This window comes from Balaenoptera musculus, chromosome 1, assembly GCF_009873245.2.
Source record: "Balaenoptera musculus isolate JJ_BM4_2016_0621 chromosome 1, mBalMus1.pri.v3, whole genome shotgun sequence".
Lineage (NCBI taxonomy): Eukaryota > Metazoa > Chordata > Mammalia > Artiodactyla > Balaenopteridae > Balaenoptera > Balaenoptera musculus.
Window position 1 is genome coordinate 46,133,326 of NC_045785.1, and position 18,624 is coordinate 46,151,949.

Consider the following 18,624-nt stretch of genomic DNA (forward strand, 5'->3'; position numbering starts at 1 on the left):
GATTTAGAGTAAAATCATAGCATTCAGGCCCGTCAGCAGCCTTAGCTACTGTCAAGGGCAACCGCTCATTGAACTGTTGATAAACCAGACCCAGAAAGGGTAGTGAGTGACTGATTTGCTGCAGCTGGTGCCCTTGTTTGGGTGAATTCACTGAGCACTTACCACGGGAGACAGAGCATCTTAGGAGGGAAGTGGTGATTTGGTTGGAACGGGCTGAGGGGGAGGTTCTTATGGGACGTCAGGCATTGGTTGAGTGGGGTTGGGTTGGCACAGGAGGTAGGAGTTGAGGCAGGAAATGGTGCACTTCAGAAATCCTGGGCTAGGGCTTCCCTGGTGGCACAGCGGCTAAGAATCTGCCCGCCAATGCAGGAGACACGGATTCGAGCCCTTGTCTGGGAAGATCCCACATGCTGCGGAGCAGCTGAGCCCATGCACTACAGCTACTGAACCTGTGCTCTAGAGCCCTCAAGCCACAACTACTGAGCCTGCGTGACACAACTACTGAACCCACATGCCACAACTACTGAGCCTGTGCTCTAGAGTCTGTGAGCCACAACTACTGAGCCCGTGACACAACTACTGAGCCCACGTGCCACAACTACTGAGCCCACGCTTAGAGCCTGTGCTCTGCAATAAGAGAAGCCACCACAATGAGAAGCCTGTGCACCGCAACGAAGAGAGCCCCCGCTCGCCGCAACTAGAGAAAGCCCGCGTGCAGCAACAAAGACCCAACACAGCCAATAAATAAATAAATAAATAAATAAATAAATAAATAAATAAATAAAATTTATAAAAAAAATAATAAAACAGTATGATCTTTATTAAAAGAGAAAAAAAGAAGAAAAAGAAATCCTGAGCTAGAGGGAGATGATTCCAGAAGAGCCTCTATATACTTGCAAAGGAAGCGCTGACTCTATGAACAGAGTCTAGGATTTGTATTAGACTTGGCATGGAATTAGTGAGTCCAATTCAGAGGAGGAAGGAGGAGAAGAAGAAAGAAAATTAAGCCTCGGAATAGAGTCCCAGAGCCAGAAAGGACTCCCAACTTTTTACAGGTAGGGCAACGGGAGGCTGAGAGGGGACAGAGACTTGGCCAAGGCCACAAGTCACAGTCAGGACCCAGACCAGCCCCTCCTGTCTGTGAGGGCAGCTCTCTTCCCTCACGCCCCACCTCAGCACATTGAGAATCATTCTCCCCACTGACAGGAGGGCTTGCTGTATCTTTCTCTGGATCTCTGGGAAGAGATGGCTCTTTCCCAGAATCTGCATCCTTTTATGTGTCTGTTCCCAGAGGTCACCCCTGGAGTCAAGGCTGCCGCCAGCCCTGCATCCACAGACCTTTGTTTCAGTTCCCAGACAAGATTTCCTCCCCTGACGGGCGAGCATCTCCCCCGTGCTCCAGGGCTGCTGGCCCAGTCTCAGCCCGCCCAGAACAGAGGCCCCAGAAGAGCCCGGGGCCGTCTCACTTGGGCAGAAAATGCCTTCCAAGGAAGCTGAGGCCTTGAGGTTCTAATCCTTTTCTTACCCACAGACAGCAGTTTCCTTTTTTAGAACATGAACTCAGAGGACGCAGCTCCTTGCCTCTCCATGAATAGACTATTTCCCAGGCACAGAATTCCAAGAATCCAGGGGGCCACCAGAGACAACGGCCTTTCAAGGATGACTGCAGGGGGAGAGCACGTCCCTTGTAGGGTGGCTCGAGGCGGCTCCCAGAGTCTGAAAACTTCATCCTGGCACCAAGTCTGGGATCTTGAAAATTTCCCACAACCCCACTCATCCGCCTTCAAATCATCTACACTTATTCATTCTGCCCTTCATTTAACAAGTGTGTATTGAGCACCTAGTATGTGTCTAGCCTCTTTGAGGCACTGGAACTTTTTGGACATATCAGATAAAACCGACAAAGATCCCTATCCACCCTATCCAAGAAATCCATATTTTAAGAGGGGAATGGTTAAAAGAGACCTCTGTACTATTTTATATATTTATCCAGAGGCAGGAGATAGAGAGCTTTGGTGTTGGATGGACCTGACTTTAAACCTGCTCTCTTCTCTGATCTTGGGTGGCTGTTTTAACTTCTCTGAGCCTCAGTTTCCTCAATGCTAAAGTGGAGATAAAAATTCCTACTTTAGGGCTTCCCTGGTGGCGCAGTGGTTGAGAGTCTGCCTGCTAATGCAGGGAACACGGGTTCGCGCCCTGGTCTGGGAGGATCCCACATGCCGCGGAGCGACTAGGCCCGTGAGCCACAGTTACTGAGCCTGCGCGTCTGGAGCCTGTGCTCCGCAACAGGAGAGGCCGCGATAGTGAGAGGCCCGCGCACCGCGATGAAGAGTGGCCCCCGCTTGCCACAACTAGAGAAAGCCCTAGCACAGAAACGAAGACCCAACATAGCAATCAATCAATCAATAAATAAATAAATCTTAAAAAAAAAAAAAAATTCCTACTTTATCCTCAGTCGGCTAAATATTGAGTTACCATATGATCCAGCAAGTTGGCTCCTAGGTTGTACACCCGAGGGAAATGAAAACATATGTCCACACAAAAACTTGTACACGAATGTTCACAGCAGCAGTATTCATAATATCCAAAAAGGAGAAACAACTCAAATGCCCATCAGCTGATGAATAGGTAAACAAAATGTACTATATCCATACAATGGAATATTATTTGGCAATAAACAGGAATGAAGTACTGCTACGTGCTACAACGTGGATGAACCTTGAAAACAGTATGCAAATGAAAGAAGCCAGACACAAAAGACCACATGTTATATGTTTCCATTCATATGAAATATCCAGAATGGGCAAATAGATCAGTGGTTGCCTAAGACTGGGGGAAATGGAGGTATTAGGAGTATAATGGTTAAGGGGTGCAGGGTTTCTTTCTTTTTTGTTTTTAAAGAGAGAGAGAGAGAGAGAGAATTTTTTAATTAATTAATTAATTATATTTTTGGCTGCGTTGGGTCTTCGTTGCTGTGCGTGGGCTTTCTCTAGTTGCGGCGAGCGGGGGCTACTCTTCGTTGTGTTGCACGGGCTTCTCATTGCTGTGGCTCCTCTTGTTGCGGAGCACGGGCTCTAGGTGCACAGGCTTCAGTAGTTGTGCTGTGCAGGTTCAGTAGTTGTGGCTCGAGAGCTCAGTAGTTGTGGCTCAAGGGCTCTAGAGTGCAGGATCAGTAGTTGTGGCGCACGAGCTCAGTTGCTCTGCGGCATGTGGGATCTTCCTGGACCAGGGCTCGAACCCGTGTCCCCTGTATTGGCAGGCGGATTCTTAACTACTGTGCCACCAGGGAAGTCCTGGTACAGGGTTTCTTTTGGGGGAATGAAAATGTTCTAAAATTGATTATGGTGATGGATGCACAACTCTGTGAATATACTAAAAGCCACTGAATTGTACACTTTAAATGGGTGAGTTTTATGGTATATGAATTGTATCTCAATAAAGCTATTAAAAAATTCCTACCATGTAGGGCTCTTGGAGGACTAAATGACCTAAGTATACAACGTACCTAACACAGCATCTTGTATTTGGTAGATAGTTAATGGATGCTAACTTTTAGTCTGTCGATAATCCTTAATAGGCTTGTTTATACAAAAGCTTAAAAATATGTCAACACAAGAATGCTGTAACCTTTGGTAATCAGTGTTGTGCCTTGAGCAGGTGGTCCTTCCCTACCCCCAGTCCAAGTCCCTTCTTTGCCTGTTGAAATCCTACCTGTATCCCAGCTCAGCTCAAATGCCACCTCTGCAACACCTCTGTGTCGGTCCACCTAGAAATCCTGGGGCATTCAAAGGCAAGCTTTCGTCACAGTCTGGCTTGTTTCCTAATTCTTTGTGAACACTGCCTCTCCATGTGTCCTGCCCTCTGTGTCCAGCACCTGGCATGGAGGGCATGATCCTGTAATGAGCTCACATGCTCTGTCTCCCTCGTACAGAACCTGTAATAGGCAGAATTCTCCCATGGCCCTCATAACCTTTGCCTTCTGGTTACATGGCAAGAGGAATTTCATAGATGTAATTAAGGTTACTAATCAGCTGACCTTAAGATAGAGAGATGGGTGGGTCTAACCTAATCACAGGAACCCTTTAAAAGCAGACTTTTCTTCCACTGGTAGCAGAAGAGGCAGAGAAATTCAAAGCGGCCTCTGAGAGTTGAGAACAGTCCCCACCAGGGGGAAAATGGGCCTTAGTCCTACAATCACAAGGACCAGGATTCTGCCAACAGAATCCTGGGTAGCAGCAGCCCAGGTTGTAACTGAGGAAGGGCCAGTGTGGCAAAAAAGGAAAAGTACATGTGGGTGTGGAAGATTCAGACCGATGTGCATTTCAGCACTTGCTCTGCCGCTCCCCACTCCCAGCCCCCCACTTATCAGCTGTGTGACCCTGAGAAGGTATCAATATTTCTCTCTCAGCCTTGATGAATTGACTGAAGTGACAATTAAATGGGAAAAGCACTGACTGGTGACGTCCAGTAAGTGGGTGCAAGTGGTAGTCCCCTCCCCCACACCTGGAGGCAAAGGCTGGTGACCGATTTTCTGCTCTGAGTTGCCCAGTGGTGCCAGGGAAAGCCTGAGGCTGATTGTTCAGAAAGGACCTGCAAGTATTCCCAAGCCTGCATGGTCCCCACCGTGCCTGGGCATCATGGCAGACTTCGGGGGCTGGGACCAGAGCCCCCAAAAGTGGGGAAGAGGAAGATGGAGCCAGAAGAACTGGACCAGATCCTCAGGTTCGAATCAACACCCAGTCCCAGTCTCCTCTGGTCCTGGCCCTGCTGGGTCTGGCTGGGCCCTGCACCAAGTCACATCTGGTCCCTGCCCTCAGGGTGGTCCCCATCAACTAGGGGAGATTCACAAACTGAACCATCGTGTAATGCGAGAGCGTACCCAGGCCAGCTTCTCGTGGATAAGGTCTTACTAAACTATTAGGCCCTCATAGCTACGCTGGGAAGGAGGTACCATTGTCTCCATTTTATAGATAAGGAAACAGCAGCTTAAAGAGAAGGACGTGGCCAGAATCTTCCGGGCTGGAAGTGGCTGAGTCAGGACAGAAGTTACAACCAGGCCACCACCTCCTGGGCGTGAGTGTCCAGCCTGGGCCAGGGGACTCGGGTTCCAGCAGGGTCAGGTGTATGCCCAAGCCCTGATCTCAACCTTATCAGCCTGTGACCTGTGACCCTGGGGAAGGAGAGTCTGGATCAGCGAGGGGCCCACACCGGCATGGATGCCTGCCCCTGGAGAAATGGGTGGAGCTGACAGCTTCACGGCCTCCAGATGCTCACTCATATCCCCCCTGAGCAGGCCCACAAGGGCACCGAGAAGGCTGCTTGTCCCCACCTCCAGATTAAGCAGAGCAAAGATGAAGGAGGTCCTGGTTTGAGGTCTACCTGATCCCTATCTCAGCTCAGCCATTTGTGAGTTCTTTAGACTTGCACAGGCCTTTGCCCCTCTCTGAGCCTCAGTTTTCTGTCTGTAAAATGGGAACGCTTACATAGATCACACACACAGTGAAGATGAAATGAGATAACATGTAAAAGGACCTCACCGGTCAGAGGAGTCGGTGCTTAGAGAATGCTAAAACTCTCAGGTGGCATATTTCCTCAGAGACAAGGAAAAAAAAATTTAAATTTAAATTAAATTAAATTTAAATTAATTAAATTTAAATTAAATTAAATTTAAATTTAAAAAATTTTTAATTTAAAAATTGGGGGCCTGGGCCCTGCCGCTGACCTGCTCTGTGACTCTGAGACAGTGGTTTCCCCTCTCTGAGCTTCAGATCTCCACTGGACAGGCTGCTCTGACCTCCCGTGTCCCTGGGCTGGGAGGGGAGTTGGTCGCCACCGGCTCAGTGGCGAATCCTTGGCCATGGCTGAGGGGAATCCGCCCAGTCCCCTGGCTTGTTGGAGCAGCAGGAAGAAACATAAACAAAACCCAGACCCCAGCTGGTCCGGAACCACCTCCCTTTGACCCACCTGAAATTGTCGAGGTTTCACCTGCCTGTGACTTTGCCCAGCCTTTGCCCATGCTGCCCCTTCAGCCTGGATGCTGCCACCCCGTTCCTACCTTCTACAACAGGTGCCCTCGCAGAGAAGACTTCACACAAGCACACACGCTGACCCTTCTCCAGGCTCCTAAATCACCTGTCCGTAAAATCTGCCTCCTGCCTGCACTTGTGAAAGGGCTGAGCTCTATTAACCTGCTCAGCTTAACTCATTCAATCCCTGAAGACCTGTGAGTTGGGGTCCTCAGCCCTCCTTTGACACAGGAGGGAGTAGGTTCAGAGAGGTTAAGGTCACACAGGAGGTGGGAGGCCCTGCTCTCAAGCCCCCCTCTCCTGGCCTCTCACTGCCTGGGTCAGTGACTTCGGCTCGTTTCGAGGCTGGGGAAGCACTTAAATGCCTTCTGTTATTTCGGAGAATGCCTTCCTCCTGGGGATGTGAGGGCCTGCAGGGCCCCGGAGGGCTTGCTGTCAGATTGGCTGCTGTGAGAAGAAAAAGCCAGTTGTCAAGGAGTATGCGGTAAACAGTCAAGTAACTTTCCCTCCTTGGGCCTCAGTTTCCCTTCCTGTAAAATGGGAGTGAGGAGGCCTGGGCTTCACAGCCCTCTCAGACTGAGCGCTGATGGCTCTCAGAGGAGTTCGTGTCCGGTTCCCAAGCCCGCCCCCGTGGAGTAGTGGGGGCGGGATGGCCCCAAGGACTGCGGGTTCCCGACAGTTCCAGGGAGGTTCCGGTTAAGAGCTCCCCCCGCGCTGGGAAACCCCGACCTCCGCCAGCCCAGGTCGCGCTGTCGCTTTAAGGTCGGGCGCGGCACCTGGAGCCGCGCCATCCTGGAGTCTCCGCAGGCCCTGCGGCCCGAGAGGACGCAGATCCAAGGAGAGGTGGGGCAGGCCGCGCCCTGAGCCCGAGCCCAGGGTCCCGGCCGCAGTCGGCCAAGCCCGAAGCGTGGGCGGGAGCCAGGGGGTGATCATCACCGGAGTCGACAGCGAAGCCGGACTCCACGCGCCCCTCGGCGCCCCCGCCCGGTGGCCGAGCCCCTGCGCGGTGAAGCGGGCTCGGCACCGCTCCCACCGGGTCGGGGCGACGATCGGACGGGACGGACGGCGGCGGACGAGACGCCCTGGACCAGACCCGGAGCCGGACCGTAGCGCTTCTGCGGGCTCGGAGAGCTGGGCTGGGGAACGGTCGCCGGGCCGCCCCTAACGCCGGGCGCCCCCTGCAGACCGGAGAGACCGCCCTTCCCAGGTTCGCTCTGCCCACGGGCGCAACAGCCATCATGCCTTCACCTCCGCTCGGCTCGCCAGGCTCCCCGCTCCGGGACCACGCCTGACCCTGCAGCGCGATGGCTGCGCGCAAGGTGGGTATAAGCTTCCTTCTCTCCCCGCCCTTGGGAGCATCTCGGCTCCTCCTAATCCAACCCCCCCGGACCCCTTCCCTTCACCTTGACCTCAGTGGCTTGGTGAGCAGAGTCTGGACACCCAAGTCTCCTCCTAACTGTGTTCTGACTTGTTGGGTGGCCTTGGACCATGGCGCTCAGAGCCTCAGTTTACCCGGGGTTACACGAAGATGGTTTGGAACACTTCTTGTTCAGATGGTTTAGTTCTTTATAGAAAACTGGCACCTAAAGTTCCCCTGTTGGTAGCAGGGATAGTACGATATTATTTGTGCCCATTTTACAAAGGAGGGAACTGAGGCATGGAGAATCTAGGTAACTTACCCAGTGTCAGAGCCAGGGTCCATCCTCTCTGTCAAGCTGTGTCACTGTTTGCCATCTTGCCATCTCATCTTCACAACTTGCTCCCCCCTGGGAGGCAGGAATTTGAGCTCAGAGATGTTGGGCCGCCTGATCAAGGTCACAGAGCTAACAGAGTGGCTATAGTCAGAGGCAGTGATAACTCTGGCTGGTGGGAGGTGGGGTGGCAGCAGCAGAAAGGCTTCTGGGAGGAGGTGTATTTGGCATGGGTCTTGACGGGGGGTGTGAAATGAGGGCCCTGAATGGGGACAGAGGGCTCCCCAGGAGCAGCAGGTGTAGAGGACCCCAGGAGTTTGGGTGCATGGGTGGGGGGGATATGAGGGAGCTGGAAGGAGGGGGCCAGCCTGGCAGCCTGACTGAGTGCCAGATTGGGAGTGGGACCTCTCTGGGATTAGAGAATTTTCCTCCCTGCCCAGGGCTGGGGTTATGCCCTCCAGGGCAGGGAGCCCTTTCTTCCTCCCCCATCAGGGTCCAGGGTACACTACTGTGAAGGGTGAGTAAACTGCCTGAAGACCACGTCTCTGAAATGGGCCAGGGGAATCTAGGGCAGGACACCTTTCCCATAAGCCATCAGAGCCCCGATCTGTAAAAATAATGAAAACCACCTCAAAACAGAACAGGCTGTCCTTCATCCAGCGGACGTTGACACCTTCCATCTCCCGGGGGCGGTGGGTCATCGTGTGCTCTGCCTGCCCATGGTGGATCCACATGGAGGGAGGGAGACTCACACAGAAGGAGATGACACAACATCCAGTGAGAACATGCCAAGGGGAATTCCAGGGGCTTGTCTGAGGTCTGGGAGCATCTGAATCAGGAAGGAGGGCAGAGCATTTTAGAAAGTGGGATCTGCCTGAGCTGAAGATTTACAAATGCCTCTATTCAGGGCACGGTCTCAACTTGATATACTGAAAAATACAGATGGATCTAGCTGTGCACACACAGGGATTTGAGTCAGACTAGACCTGGTTCAAATTTGGCACTGACCTTGGACAAGCTGTCACCCTCGCAGCTCCAGTGTCCTCAGGACATAACGCTGTTGTAGAATTAAGATGGCGGATACCTGTAAAGTGCTTGATGTGGTTCCCAGCGCCTGTAAATGCCCAGTACACATCTGCTGCTGCCATCATCAGCTATGCAGGCCAAGGGAGGACTGGAAAGGAAGCATTCACTTGCAGATCATGCTCATCTCTGTGGGGCAGCATTAATGATGATTTGTATTTTGCATTTTTATTCTCTTCTGTGGTTTTCTCCTTTTCTCCACAATGAGGAACTATTGCTTTTATAGAAATTTCAAAGTATCGTAAGTTACCTTACTCAGGAGTGAGTTCTGCAAGGGTTGAGACACACAGCTGTATACGGCTTTGGGCAAAGTCCCTCACCTTTCTGGGCTCAGTCTCCTCATTTGCAAAACAGGAATTTCTTTCCCTGCCCTGACCACCCACCTCAGTTGTGGTGAGTCAGATGAGATTCCAGGTATGAAGCAGAACTGTCAAGTGCCATAATATACAGGCAAAGGGTTACCGTTATTGATTTGCTGTGTTTTTTCTTCCCCCCCAAGCTGATTTCTCCAGCTTTTCCTTCTGACAGCCTCTCCTCGCTGTCTGACTTTGGAAAGAGTGTAGTCAGGTTCTTTTTCTCTCCCCCAGAAAATGCCTTGAGCTGGAGACAGGAGACCTTGCCCCATAGACAAATTCACAGGAAGAGAATTGAAGGTAATTTACAAGTGGCATTTTTCTATATGCTTCTGGTGGCCTGGAGGCTCAGAAAGATTGGGGTCCACTCCTCGAGCATTACATGTATACATTCTCTCTTTCTCTCTCACATGCATACACACACACTTTTTTTGTTTGTTTGTTTGTTTTTAAAATTTATTTATTTTATTTATTTTATTTTTGGCTGCGTTGCGTCTTCATTGATGCACACAGGCTTTCTCTAGTTGCGGCGAGCGGGCTTCTCATTGTGGTGGCTTCTCTTGTTGTGGAGCACGGGCTCTAGGTGCACAGGCTTCAGTAGTTGTGGTGTGTGGGCTCAGTAGTTGTGGCGCACGGGCTTAGTTGCTCCGCGGCATGTGGGATCTTCCCGGACCAGGGCTCGAACCCGTGTCCCCTGCATTGGCAGGCGGATTCTCAACCACTGCGCCACCAGGGAAGCCCCACACACATGTTTTTTTTTTTTTTTTTTTTTAATTTTATTTATTTATTTATTTATTTATGGCTGTGTTGGGTCTTCGTTTCTGTGCAAGGGCTTTCTCTAGTTGCGGCAAGCGGGGGCCACTCTTCATCGCGGTGCGCGGGCCTCTCACTATCGCGGCCTCTCTTGTTGCGGAGCACAGGCTCCAGACGCGCAGGCTCAGTAGTTGTGGCTCACGGGCCTAGTTGCTCCGCGACATGTGGGATCTTCCCAGAGCAGGGCTCGAACCCGTGTCCCCTGCATTGGCAGGCAGATTCTCAACCACTGCGCCACCAGGGAAGCCCCACACACATGTTTTTAAACACATCTGGGAACATGCCCTTTTGAAATCTAAAGTCTCACCTACTAGATCTTGAACTGCCATGCTCCTCAGCTCCCGGAGGAGTGTGCCTTTGAATGGCTGCACAGCAGGGCACCATTTGATGCACCACATTAGGCTGGGCAAGTCCCCATTTGTAAGGCTGACGATTGAAGTCTTCCTAAGGTCTGTGAGCTCCCCAGCCCCCTCCTTCACTGGCTCAACTTTTGGAAGAGGAGAGGGGGCCTCTGTAGGTTCTGCTAGCAGCCTGCTAGAGAGCCTGCCCTTTGTACGGATGAGGAGACAGGCCCGGAGCAGTTGAGAGGCTTACCCCAGGACATGGCTGGTGAGCTGTAACGTGGGGAGTAAAACCAGGCTCCGAGGCTGGGTGCTGTAGCAGCTGGAATCTTGTGTTCCCTCCCCTCTCCCAGCCCCTCCCAACTGCGAGAGGGGCTTTTCACACAACAAGGTTTACTCAGCAACGCTGTTTCTCATTTAGGAGAATTTCTTCAACAAATGTTCATAGAGCAGCTACTATGTGCTAGGCACTGGGGGATATAGCAGTGAACAGGGCCTATACAGACCCTGTCCCCAGGAAGCTTGCTGTCTGGTGAGGACAATCAGCAAAGGAGAAACCAAACAGACAGGATAAAAGCTTGGTCCAAGAAGGCCCAGGGGACTCCAAGTTTAAAGTGTCCCCAGCGAAGGCTTCTCAGGTGAGGGCCGAGCTGAGCTGGGAGGGGAGATACGAGCAAGTTACCAGGCAGAGGGAACAGTATGTACAGCAGCCTAGAGGTTGGCTTTGGGGACAGCCCCTTCCTGTCTGTATAATCTGGAGCCAGGGTTCCTCCCAGTTATTTTTTTTTCCCTGGGCATTTTGTCTTTACCTCATTGAGATAACACTGTGCACATAATTTGGCAACCTAAGTTGACAAATGTCAGATATCATAAGCATTTCCCCCGTTGTTAAACATTTGTGTTGAGCTTTTTAAAAAATGAGTCATGAATATTCCATCTAGAGTTTATGCCATGGTTTACTCACCCTTTCCCTATAGTTGGACATTTAGGCTCTTTCCAAATTACAACCATTAAAACTAAGGCCCCGGTGAACATCTTTTTGCACAAAGTTTTGCTTTGTGTCGTGAATTTCAACTTCAGGCTTCTCAGTGCCCCTTTCCCACTAGCTCCTTTACCCACCCCCAGTTTCAATGTCTTCCTCTGTCAAATGGAGATAAGAGCATTGACCTTTCGAGACTGTGACCAGGGTGAAGGGAGGCAACGCGAAACCAGCAAGCCTCTCTCCTGGCAGGCCTGGCGGACCCCACAGCGTTCACTCTTCTCCCTCCCAGCCTGCAGTGGAGAGTCTCATACACACCAGGCTGATGAGGCCTCTGAGTCCGGGGGTAGTCCTGGAGTGAACCCAGCCACACTTACTGAGCCCCTACCGGGTGCCAGGTGTGGTGCTAGGAACTTGAGACACATTACTTGTGGCCTTCAAAACAACCCTGCAAAGTTGGGAGCATCATCTCCATATCACAGATGAGGAAACTAAGGCACAGAGAAGTCAAATGACCCCTCTGAGGTTGCACAGTGACCTCAGGCCAAGGAGGACTCAAATCCAGTCTCTGGTACCCAGCAGGCCTCTCACGGGGCCCGTTTCCTCTTCTCTCTCCTTCTCGGTGTCCAGACGTGTGACAGGGGCCGTGTGGCCTCCACCCTGTGCTACTGCGTGACGGTCAGCGGCATGGTGGTTCTGGTGGCCGGGACACTCTGCTTCGCCTGGTGGAGTGAAGAAGATGCAGGTGCCCAGCCCAGCCAGCCGGCTCTGCCCACAGGACGCCCTGAGCCTGAGGCCCCCGGTCCCCTGCTCAGGTCGGTCAGCTTCTTCTGCTGCGGTGCAGGTGGCCTGCTGCTGTTCCTCAGCCTGCTGTGGTCTGTCAAGGCCAGCACCAAGGGGCCGCCTCGATGGGACCCATATCGCTTCTCCAGAGACCTGTACTACCTCACTGTGGAGCCCTTGGAGAAGGAGAGCTGCAGGTCAGCAGGGCTGGGTGGAGGCCACAGGTGGGGCACTGTCATATCATCATGCATTTGCTCAGCAAACTTTCATGGGGTTTCTCCTCTGGACCAGGCCTTACCTATGCCCTGGGGTCTTGGAGGCTGATCAGCACTCCTGGAAGAGTTTAAAGTCCCTCGACAGAGGCAGACTTTGACAAATCAGAGTAGTTAAAGCTGTGAAAGAGGACAGACATGGTTCTGTGGGGACATGGAGAAATCCAGGAAGGCTTCTAGGAGGAGGTGGCAGCAGAGCTCAGCATACAATAGTAGCAAATGCCTGTATAGTACTTAAATGAGATGATGTATATGAAGAACTCAGCCCAGAGCCTGGCGCACAGTAGGTGCACAACAAATGTCAACTTTTCCTCAAGTAGATAAGGTGGAGAGAAGCGTTTTAGGCAAGCAGAAGATCATGTACAAAGGCCCAGGGGTGAGGTGGGGAATGGAGACAAAACCTTGCATTCGGACAATATTTCTCATCTTTTTTTTCATTATCATTCCCTCTAAGGAGAGTTTTTAGGCATTTTTTTCTTCATCCTCCCCCATGAAATGTTAATACCACAGATATACTACATACTTGGTCTGTATGTATATTTGTGCTTTATACGTAAACACAATATCAGCAAGAGTCCAGCCCTGTTTGCCCTGTTGAGAATGCATGTATTTTACATGCTCTTATGTACTTACTCATTCACCAAGTATCAGCTGGGCTGGCATATCAGGTGCCTGCATACATCTTCTCCAGTCTAACCTACCTGCAAGGTAAGAATTACTGTTGTCCTTTACAGAAAAAGAAGGGTGAGGGTTGTACAGCTAGAAAGTAGCAGAGCCTGCTGGCTGTGAAGTGTGTATTCCCCCACACCACTCTGTAAGCACTGGATTTGCATGTACTAAGGGCTAAGCCAGATATTTGGGAACTGGCCTCGGACCTGGACACCCTTCTTCCCTTAGTTAGAGGGAAAAATGCATTCTGAGTTAAAGAAAGTAACAGATTAGTCCCTGCTACTGGCCTGTGACTCCTTGAGGTCACAGACAATAAAGTATTCAACAGAGGCCCCTTAGTCCAATGGTCAGGCCTTAATTTGACTATTAGAGGGAAGGGCAGGGCCCTGGGGACTCTTCACTTCTCAGAGGAGAAACCTGGGTCTCAGAGAGACCCGTGACCTACCTGGTCACACAGTCAGTTAATGGTCAGTTGGAACCAGACCAGGCCTCGGGGTGCTCTGGACTGGAGCCTGTCCCTCCCTGCCCAGCCTGGCCTGAGCACAGAAGGTAAGTGTTGTCTGTAGACACAGCCGTGTTGACCCAACAGGGTCCGGGACACAGCTGCATCTGTCAGGTGGGGCCGCTTGGCTTTCATTCCCAGCCAGGCCAGGGGGGAACCTACCCAGGAGGCTGTGGGGTGCTCATGGCCCATCAGGTTCAAAGACCAGGTCTTAGATTCAGAGCTGGGGTGGCTGGATGTTGGAGAGGCTGCTTCTGCTAATGGCTCTTTCTTGTCCCTGGGGCTGAGCCACCCTGGCCCTCCTGCTGAGAGCCCAGCATCTGGGCCCCATGGGGAGGCCACTCAGCTGTCCCTGCCCCCAGGGACCTTGCTCTCTGCAGGTAACTCTAGGTTAGAGACAAAGGCCTTCTAGGCTGATGACTTGGGCAGGTCCATTTCTCTCTTGGGGCCTCAGTTTCCTCATTTATTCATCTACTTATTCCTTCCTGCATTTCACCAACATTTACTGAGTACCTAACTACGCAGGGCGCTGACAATGCAGCAGTGGATGAAACAGACAAAACCCCTCCTCTCAGGGGCTCCCATCTTAAGTGTGAGCCCTAAATGAGGTGCCTGGATGGGAGGCCTGCTGGGACCCCCCCACCCCACGCCTCAGTGAGTACAGCAGAAAAAGCGTGGGTCTAGTCAGACACAAGGCTTTCAGAGTCTGCTCTTTCTTTTCTAAGCTCTGTATTCTTGAGCCTGTTACTTAGACTCTCTGTGCCATGTCTAGTTCTTCCCCTGTCAATCCTGGAATTTTCCCTAGGATTGCTGTTAGGCTCAGATGAGATGATAGATGGGGAGGTGTATTCACTGCAAAGTTTGCTGTTCTTCCTGCGCTTTCATTTTATGATGTACTCTCATGCCTCCTGATTTGAGCCTCACTGCTTATGAGGCAGTGTAAGGATTAGATCCATTTTGCAGATGAGAAAGCTGAGGTGTGGAGAGATTAGGGGTCAGGGTTGGGGGAGGTGTGATGGGTGGAGTTGGCTTGGGTTTTGCAAGCAGACAGAGCTGGGGCTTTGCCGCTTCGTTGAAGTGCGGCCTCCACTCACCTGTGCAATGGCTGAGGGCTGCTACGCCCAGGCTTGTCATGAATGTGAAATAAGATTAGAGAGCTTGAGTGCTGGGCATATGGTGTTTCATCCCTGGTCCCTGCCCCCTTTCCCTACCGTGTTTGCTTGACTCAGCTGAATAGTGGAGGAGCTGGTGCCAGGCTCAGATCTCACGTCCCCACCAGGCTCCAGAGAGTGGGGTGAGCCCCAGCCTCGGTGGAGCTTCCTGTGCATGGGGACCACAGCGGCCAGCCCGCCCCACACAGCTGCAGGGGGCCACATCCAGAATACACCACAAATGGGCCTGTCCCTGAAGTGTGCAATATGGTCACCCTGAACTTCATGTTCCCCAAGTTTCCAGCCTTCTGGACCATGACTCTGGCAAGCTGGGGCTGGGTGGGCCCAGCTGGCTAGGTGAGGTGGCATGAGGGCTACTGCACCTCTGCCCTCTAAGCAAACTTCCTGCTGTGGTCTGACCTCACCTGGCAGCTGTGCCCTGCCCTGCCAGCTGTTGCCTGCTGGAGCGGCCCCAGGCATACCCAAAACCTGCGTCATGTCTCTGGGGCTTGGAGAAGTAGGGAGCAGCAGGGGCATGGCTGGGAGGTGAGCAGGGAAGGAGATGTGGGGTTCTGGAAGCCTAATCACCCATATTTTCCTGAGCGTTGTCAAAGCATTTTCCATTTTTCCCTCTCCCTGAGTCTACAAAATGGGAATTGTTATCCTCATTTTATAGATGAGGAGAAAGAGGCTCAGAGAGGCTGTGAACATAGCCTAGGTCACACAGCAATTGAACCTAGTTTGCCTGCCTCCAGGAGCAATATTCTTTGCCTGCCCTCACCTCAAAGGACGCTGGGATTCAGAGGCGGGTGAGACCCCTTATCTGATTTCTCAGCTGCAGGGCTCCTGGGCTCCGGAGGAGGAGGGTCTGTGAGAGAAGTTTGCAAAAGCACTGGAAGGGGAGCCCAGCTTGGGCTCTTGGCTGGTGCCCTCCATCAGACTGGCACACAGCCTGCTCCATGACCTTGGTCACGTGGTCCCAGTGGGCTGCTCTTAGGGCTGTGGTGGGCGTGGGCTGAGAAGATACGTTGCCCATAGAAGGGCCATGTCCACGGGGGTGATGGGTGCTCACCTGAAGGGCAGCAAATTCCTGGCACAGCTGCTCCATCACCACTGGAGCGAAGACCCCTCCACCACCTGTCTGTCCTCTGGCCAGCCTCCTGCCATCGGCCTTCCCCTGTCTAGACAGGATGGTATGGATTGAACTAATTTGCTGCTGGCTCCAAACTGATGGTCTTGGGCAAGTGACAGCCTCTCTGAGCCTGTGTGGCACCTGCCAGCAGGAGATCTGTGATAACTTTTGTTACCCACACCCCTGCCTCATGAAGACCTTTGAGATTTTGTTACCAGCTCCCATTTATGGAGCATGTGTTAAGTGTCCCTGTATTACCTCATTTAATCTTCACACGGTCCTGTGAGGTAGATGCCCTTATTGTCCCCATTTACAGATGGCGAAACTGGGGCCTAGGTTAATAGGGTTACTGACCCATGATCTCCCACCGAGAATGTGGCTGAGCAGGGAGGAGAACCAGCCAGTGCCGACTCCTAGCCAGCCCTCGAGCCACTTGGGGTGGGAGGGGACCTCCAAGGTCACCTATTCAACCTCCGTATCTGGCAGTATCTTCCCAAAGCAGAAGCAGTCCAGACAGAGGATCAGTGACCCTCCCACCCCCAAGGTCCCGGGAGGGGAAGGAGACCTGACTTCCCAGAGGTGACCCCCCAGGGCCCTGGGAGGACCGAGGGCCAGCCTCATTCCCATTAGCATTGGTGTGGCTGGGATGCAAGTGACCTGGTCTCTACCTCAAGTCCCTCCAGGGTGGTTCACGTTGGGGAGGTGGGGGAAAGTCACAGGAAAGCCAAGCTCTTTAGAGATAGATAGGGTTGACTGGGTAGATAGTGAGCTCTCCGTCTCTGGAGGTATGCAAGCAGAGGTGATCACTTGGTGGACTTACCATATCAGGGCCTCAAGCATCCAGATGGGCAGGGGAATTGAGGTCTCGCATCCTGCCCTGAGCATTCACAACTCCAAATTGTGTAAGGGAGATGATTACAGTAAGCTGGAAGTCTTTCTCCCCATCGATCATCACTCAGTCTTTCAACAAACATCCCCAAGCATCAATCCCTGGACACCCAAAGTCAGTCCCTGCCCTAGGGGACAACCAGCTGGGGTCAAGGCAGTGACAGAAGGGAGAGCACTGGGGGGACGCAGAGAAGGGAGTGGGAGCTTTGCTAGGGGAGGTCAGGAGAGCTCCCCAGAGGAGACTCAAAGGACAAGTGGGGATTGACCAGCAGGGGAGGGGTGAGGGAGGTGGGAAGGACTTTCCCTGCAGAGAGAACTGAGGAGACAGAGGGTGTGGTGAGCCCATGTGGGGAACTAACTGTATGGAGAACTAACTATAGCACAGGGAGGGTGGAGTCGGGGGAGCTGAGGTTGGCAGGGGCCGGCTGATGTCAAGCTTCAGCTGTGTCTATGGGGCCCTGGGGAGCCTACAGCCTTGCTCGCTCTCTTCCTGGCGTGCAGTAGGGTTTTGCCCAACCCCCTGCTCACAGCCTCTCTTCTGTCCCTGTAGGACCCCAGAGGTGGTTGCCATCCCCACTTACGAGGAGGCCGTGCACTGCCGACTGGCTGAGGGACCCCTGACACCACCTGCATACCCCGTGGAGGAAGACCCGGAGCGCAGTGCCTCGGGGAATGCCCTGCTTGGGGCCCAGCCCCCCTTGCCTCCGCCCAGCTACGAGAGCCTTGTCCTCGCTGACGGTGGCTTCTCTGGAGAGACAACACCTGGGGCTGCATGCTCCCGCCCAGGCCCGGTTCAGATTGCAGGGGAGGAAGTTAAAGGCTTCTAGCAGGCCTGGAAGCCAGAAACAAATGATGGGCTTCTTCTAGTGTCTAGTACAGTGCCTGGTACACAGCAGGCACTCAACAAATGTTTGTTGCTGAATGCTGTTTTATTTTTCTATTGCCGTGTAACAAATGGCTTGAAATAAATCCATTTCATTATCTCTCATGATTCTGTGGGTCACCTGGGCCCAGCTGGGTGGTTCTTCTGCCCCACGTGACATTGGTGGGGCTGTAGTCTTCGGGGCCCAGCTGGGCCGGCACGCCCAAGATAGCACACTCACGTGGCTGGCAGTTAGTGCTGGCTGTCAGCTGGGAAATGTTCTTGTGCTGATGAGAAAATTGGGGCCCAGAGGCAGAGCCAGGACTGGCCCAAGGGAACACACTGAGTATATAACCAAAAGAACATGGACTCTGAATTCAGACCACCTGTGCCTGGGTTCCACCAGGTACCAGCTGGTGAGTGACCTTGGACAAGTGACTTTACCTCTCTCTGCATCAGTTTCCTCATCTGTAAAATGGGAATTGGGAATTACAAAGGCAACAGCCCCTACCTTAGAGAGCTGAGTTTCGAGGATTAAATGAGATGATAACAGCTGACATTATGAGATCACACTGACCGTGCAGGCTCAGTGCTAATGCGTCAAACAATAAATGCAGACTTCTTAGCGCAGAGGCTGGTGTCTCAAGTATGAAGTGATTGTTAGATTTTGTTAGTAAAGGTAACCCCCTCCACCAGGTGCCTCTGCTTCTATACCTCCTGTGACAGGGAGCTCGATACCTCTTCTTATATTCCAGCTAGGCAGAAGGGTCTGCTTTCACAATGTCATATCCCATTCACAGATGGGAAAACCAGCCCAGAGAGGCTAAGTAACCTTCCCAGGGTCACTCAGCCAGCTGGAGCTCAGTCAGCTGTGTAGGGACACTGTTCCCTGAGGGCCTACCATTTACTGGGCCAGGCTCTCTGCTGTTGTTTCACATCCTCGAGGCCTCTCTGCTACAGGTGGTAGCCCCACTTAACAGGTGTGGAAACTGAGCCTCAGAGAGGTAAAAATCGCAGAGAATAAAGGTTTTTCATGTAAATAAAGGTGTTTTCATTCAGGCCTGGTTGGGCTCCAGGCC

General features: G+C 52.4%; 1 protein-coding gene across 2 annotated transcripts; it reads left to right on the forward strand.

Annotated features, from left to right (window-relative positions):
• The first annotated feature begins 6,781 nt into the window (after positions 1-6,781).
• On the forward strand, positions 6,782-17,666 carry TMEM61 (transmembrane protein 61). 2 transcript variants are annotated; one of them, XM_036835051.1, is made up of 4 exons: positions 6,782-7,345; positions 9,388-9,453; positions 11,917-12,266; positions 17,234-17,666. In XM_036835051.1, the coding sequence occupies exons 3-4, from the start codon at positions 11,974-11,976 to the stop codon at positions 17,508-17,510; spliced, it is 570 nt and encodes a 189-aa protein (XP_036690946.1). In that variant the 5' UTR covers positions 6,782-7,345; positions 9,388-9,453; positions 11,917-11,973; the 3' UTR covers positions 17,511-17,666. The 2 variants fall into 2 exon arrangements, with proteins under 2 accessions (XP_036690946.1, XP_036690936.1); XM_036835041.1 differs by lacking the exon at positions 9,388-9,453.
• Positions 17,667-18,624: the final 958 nt, after the last annotated feature.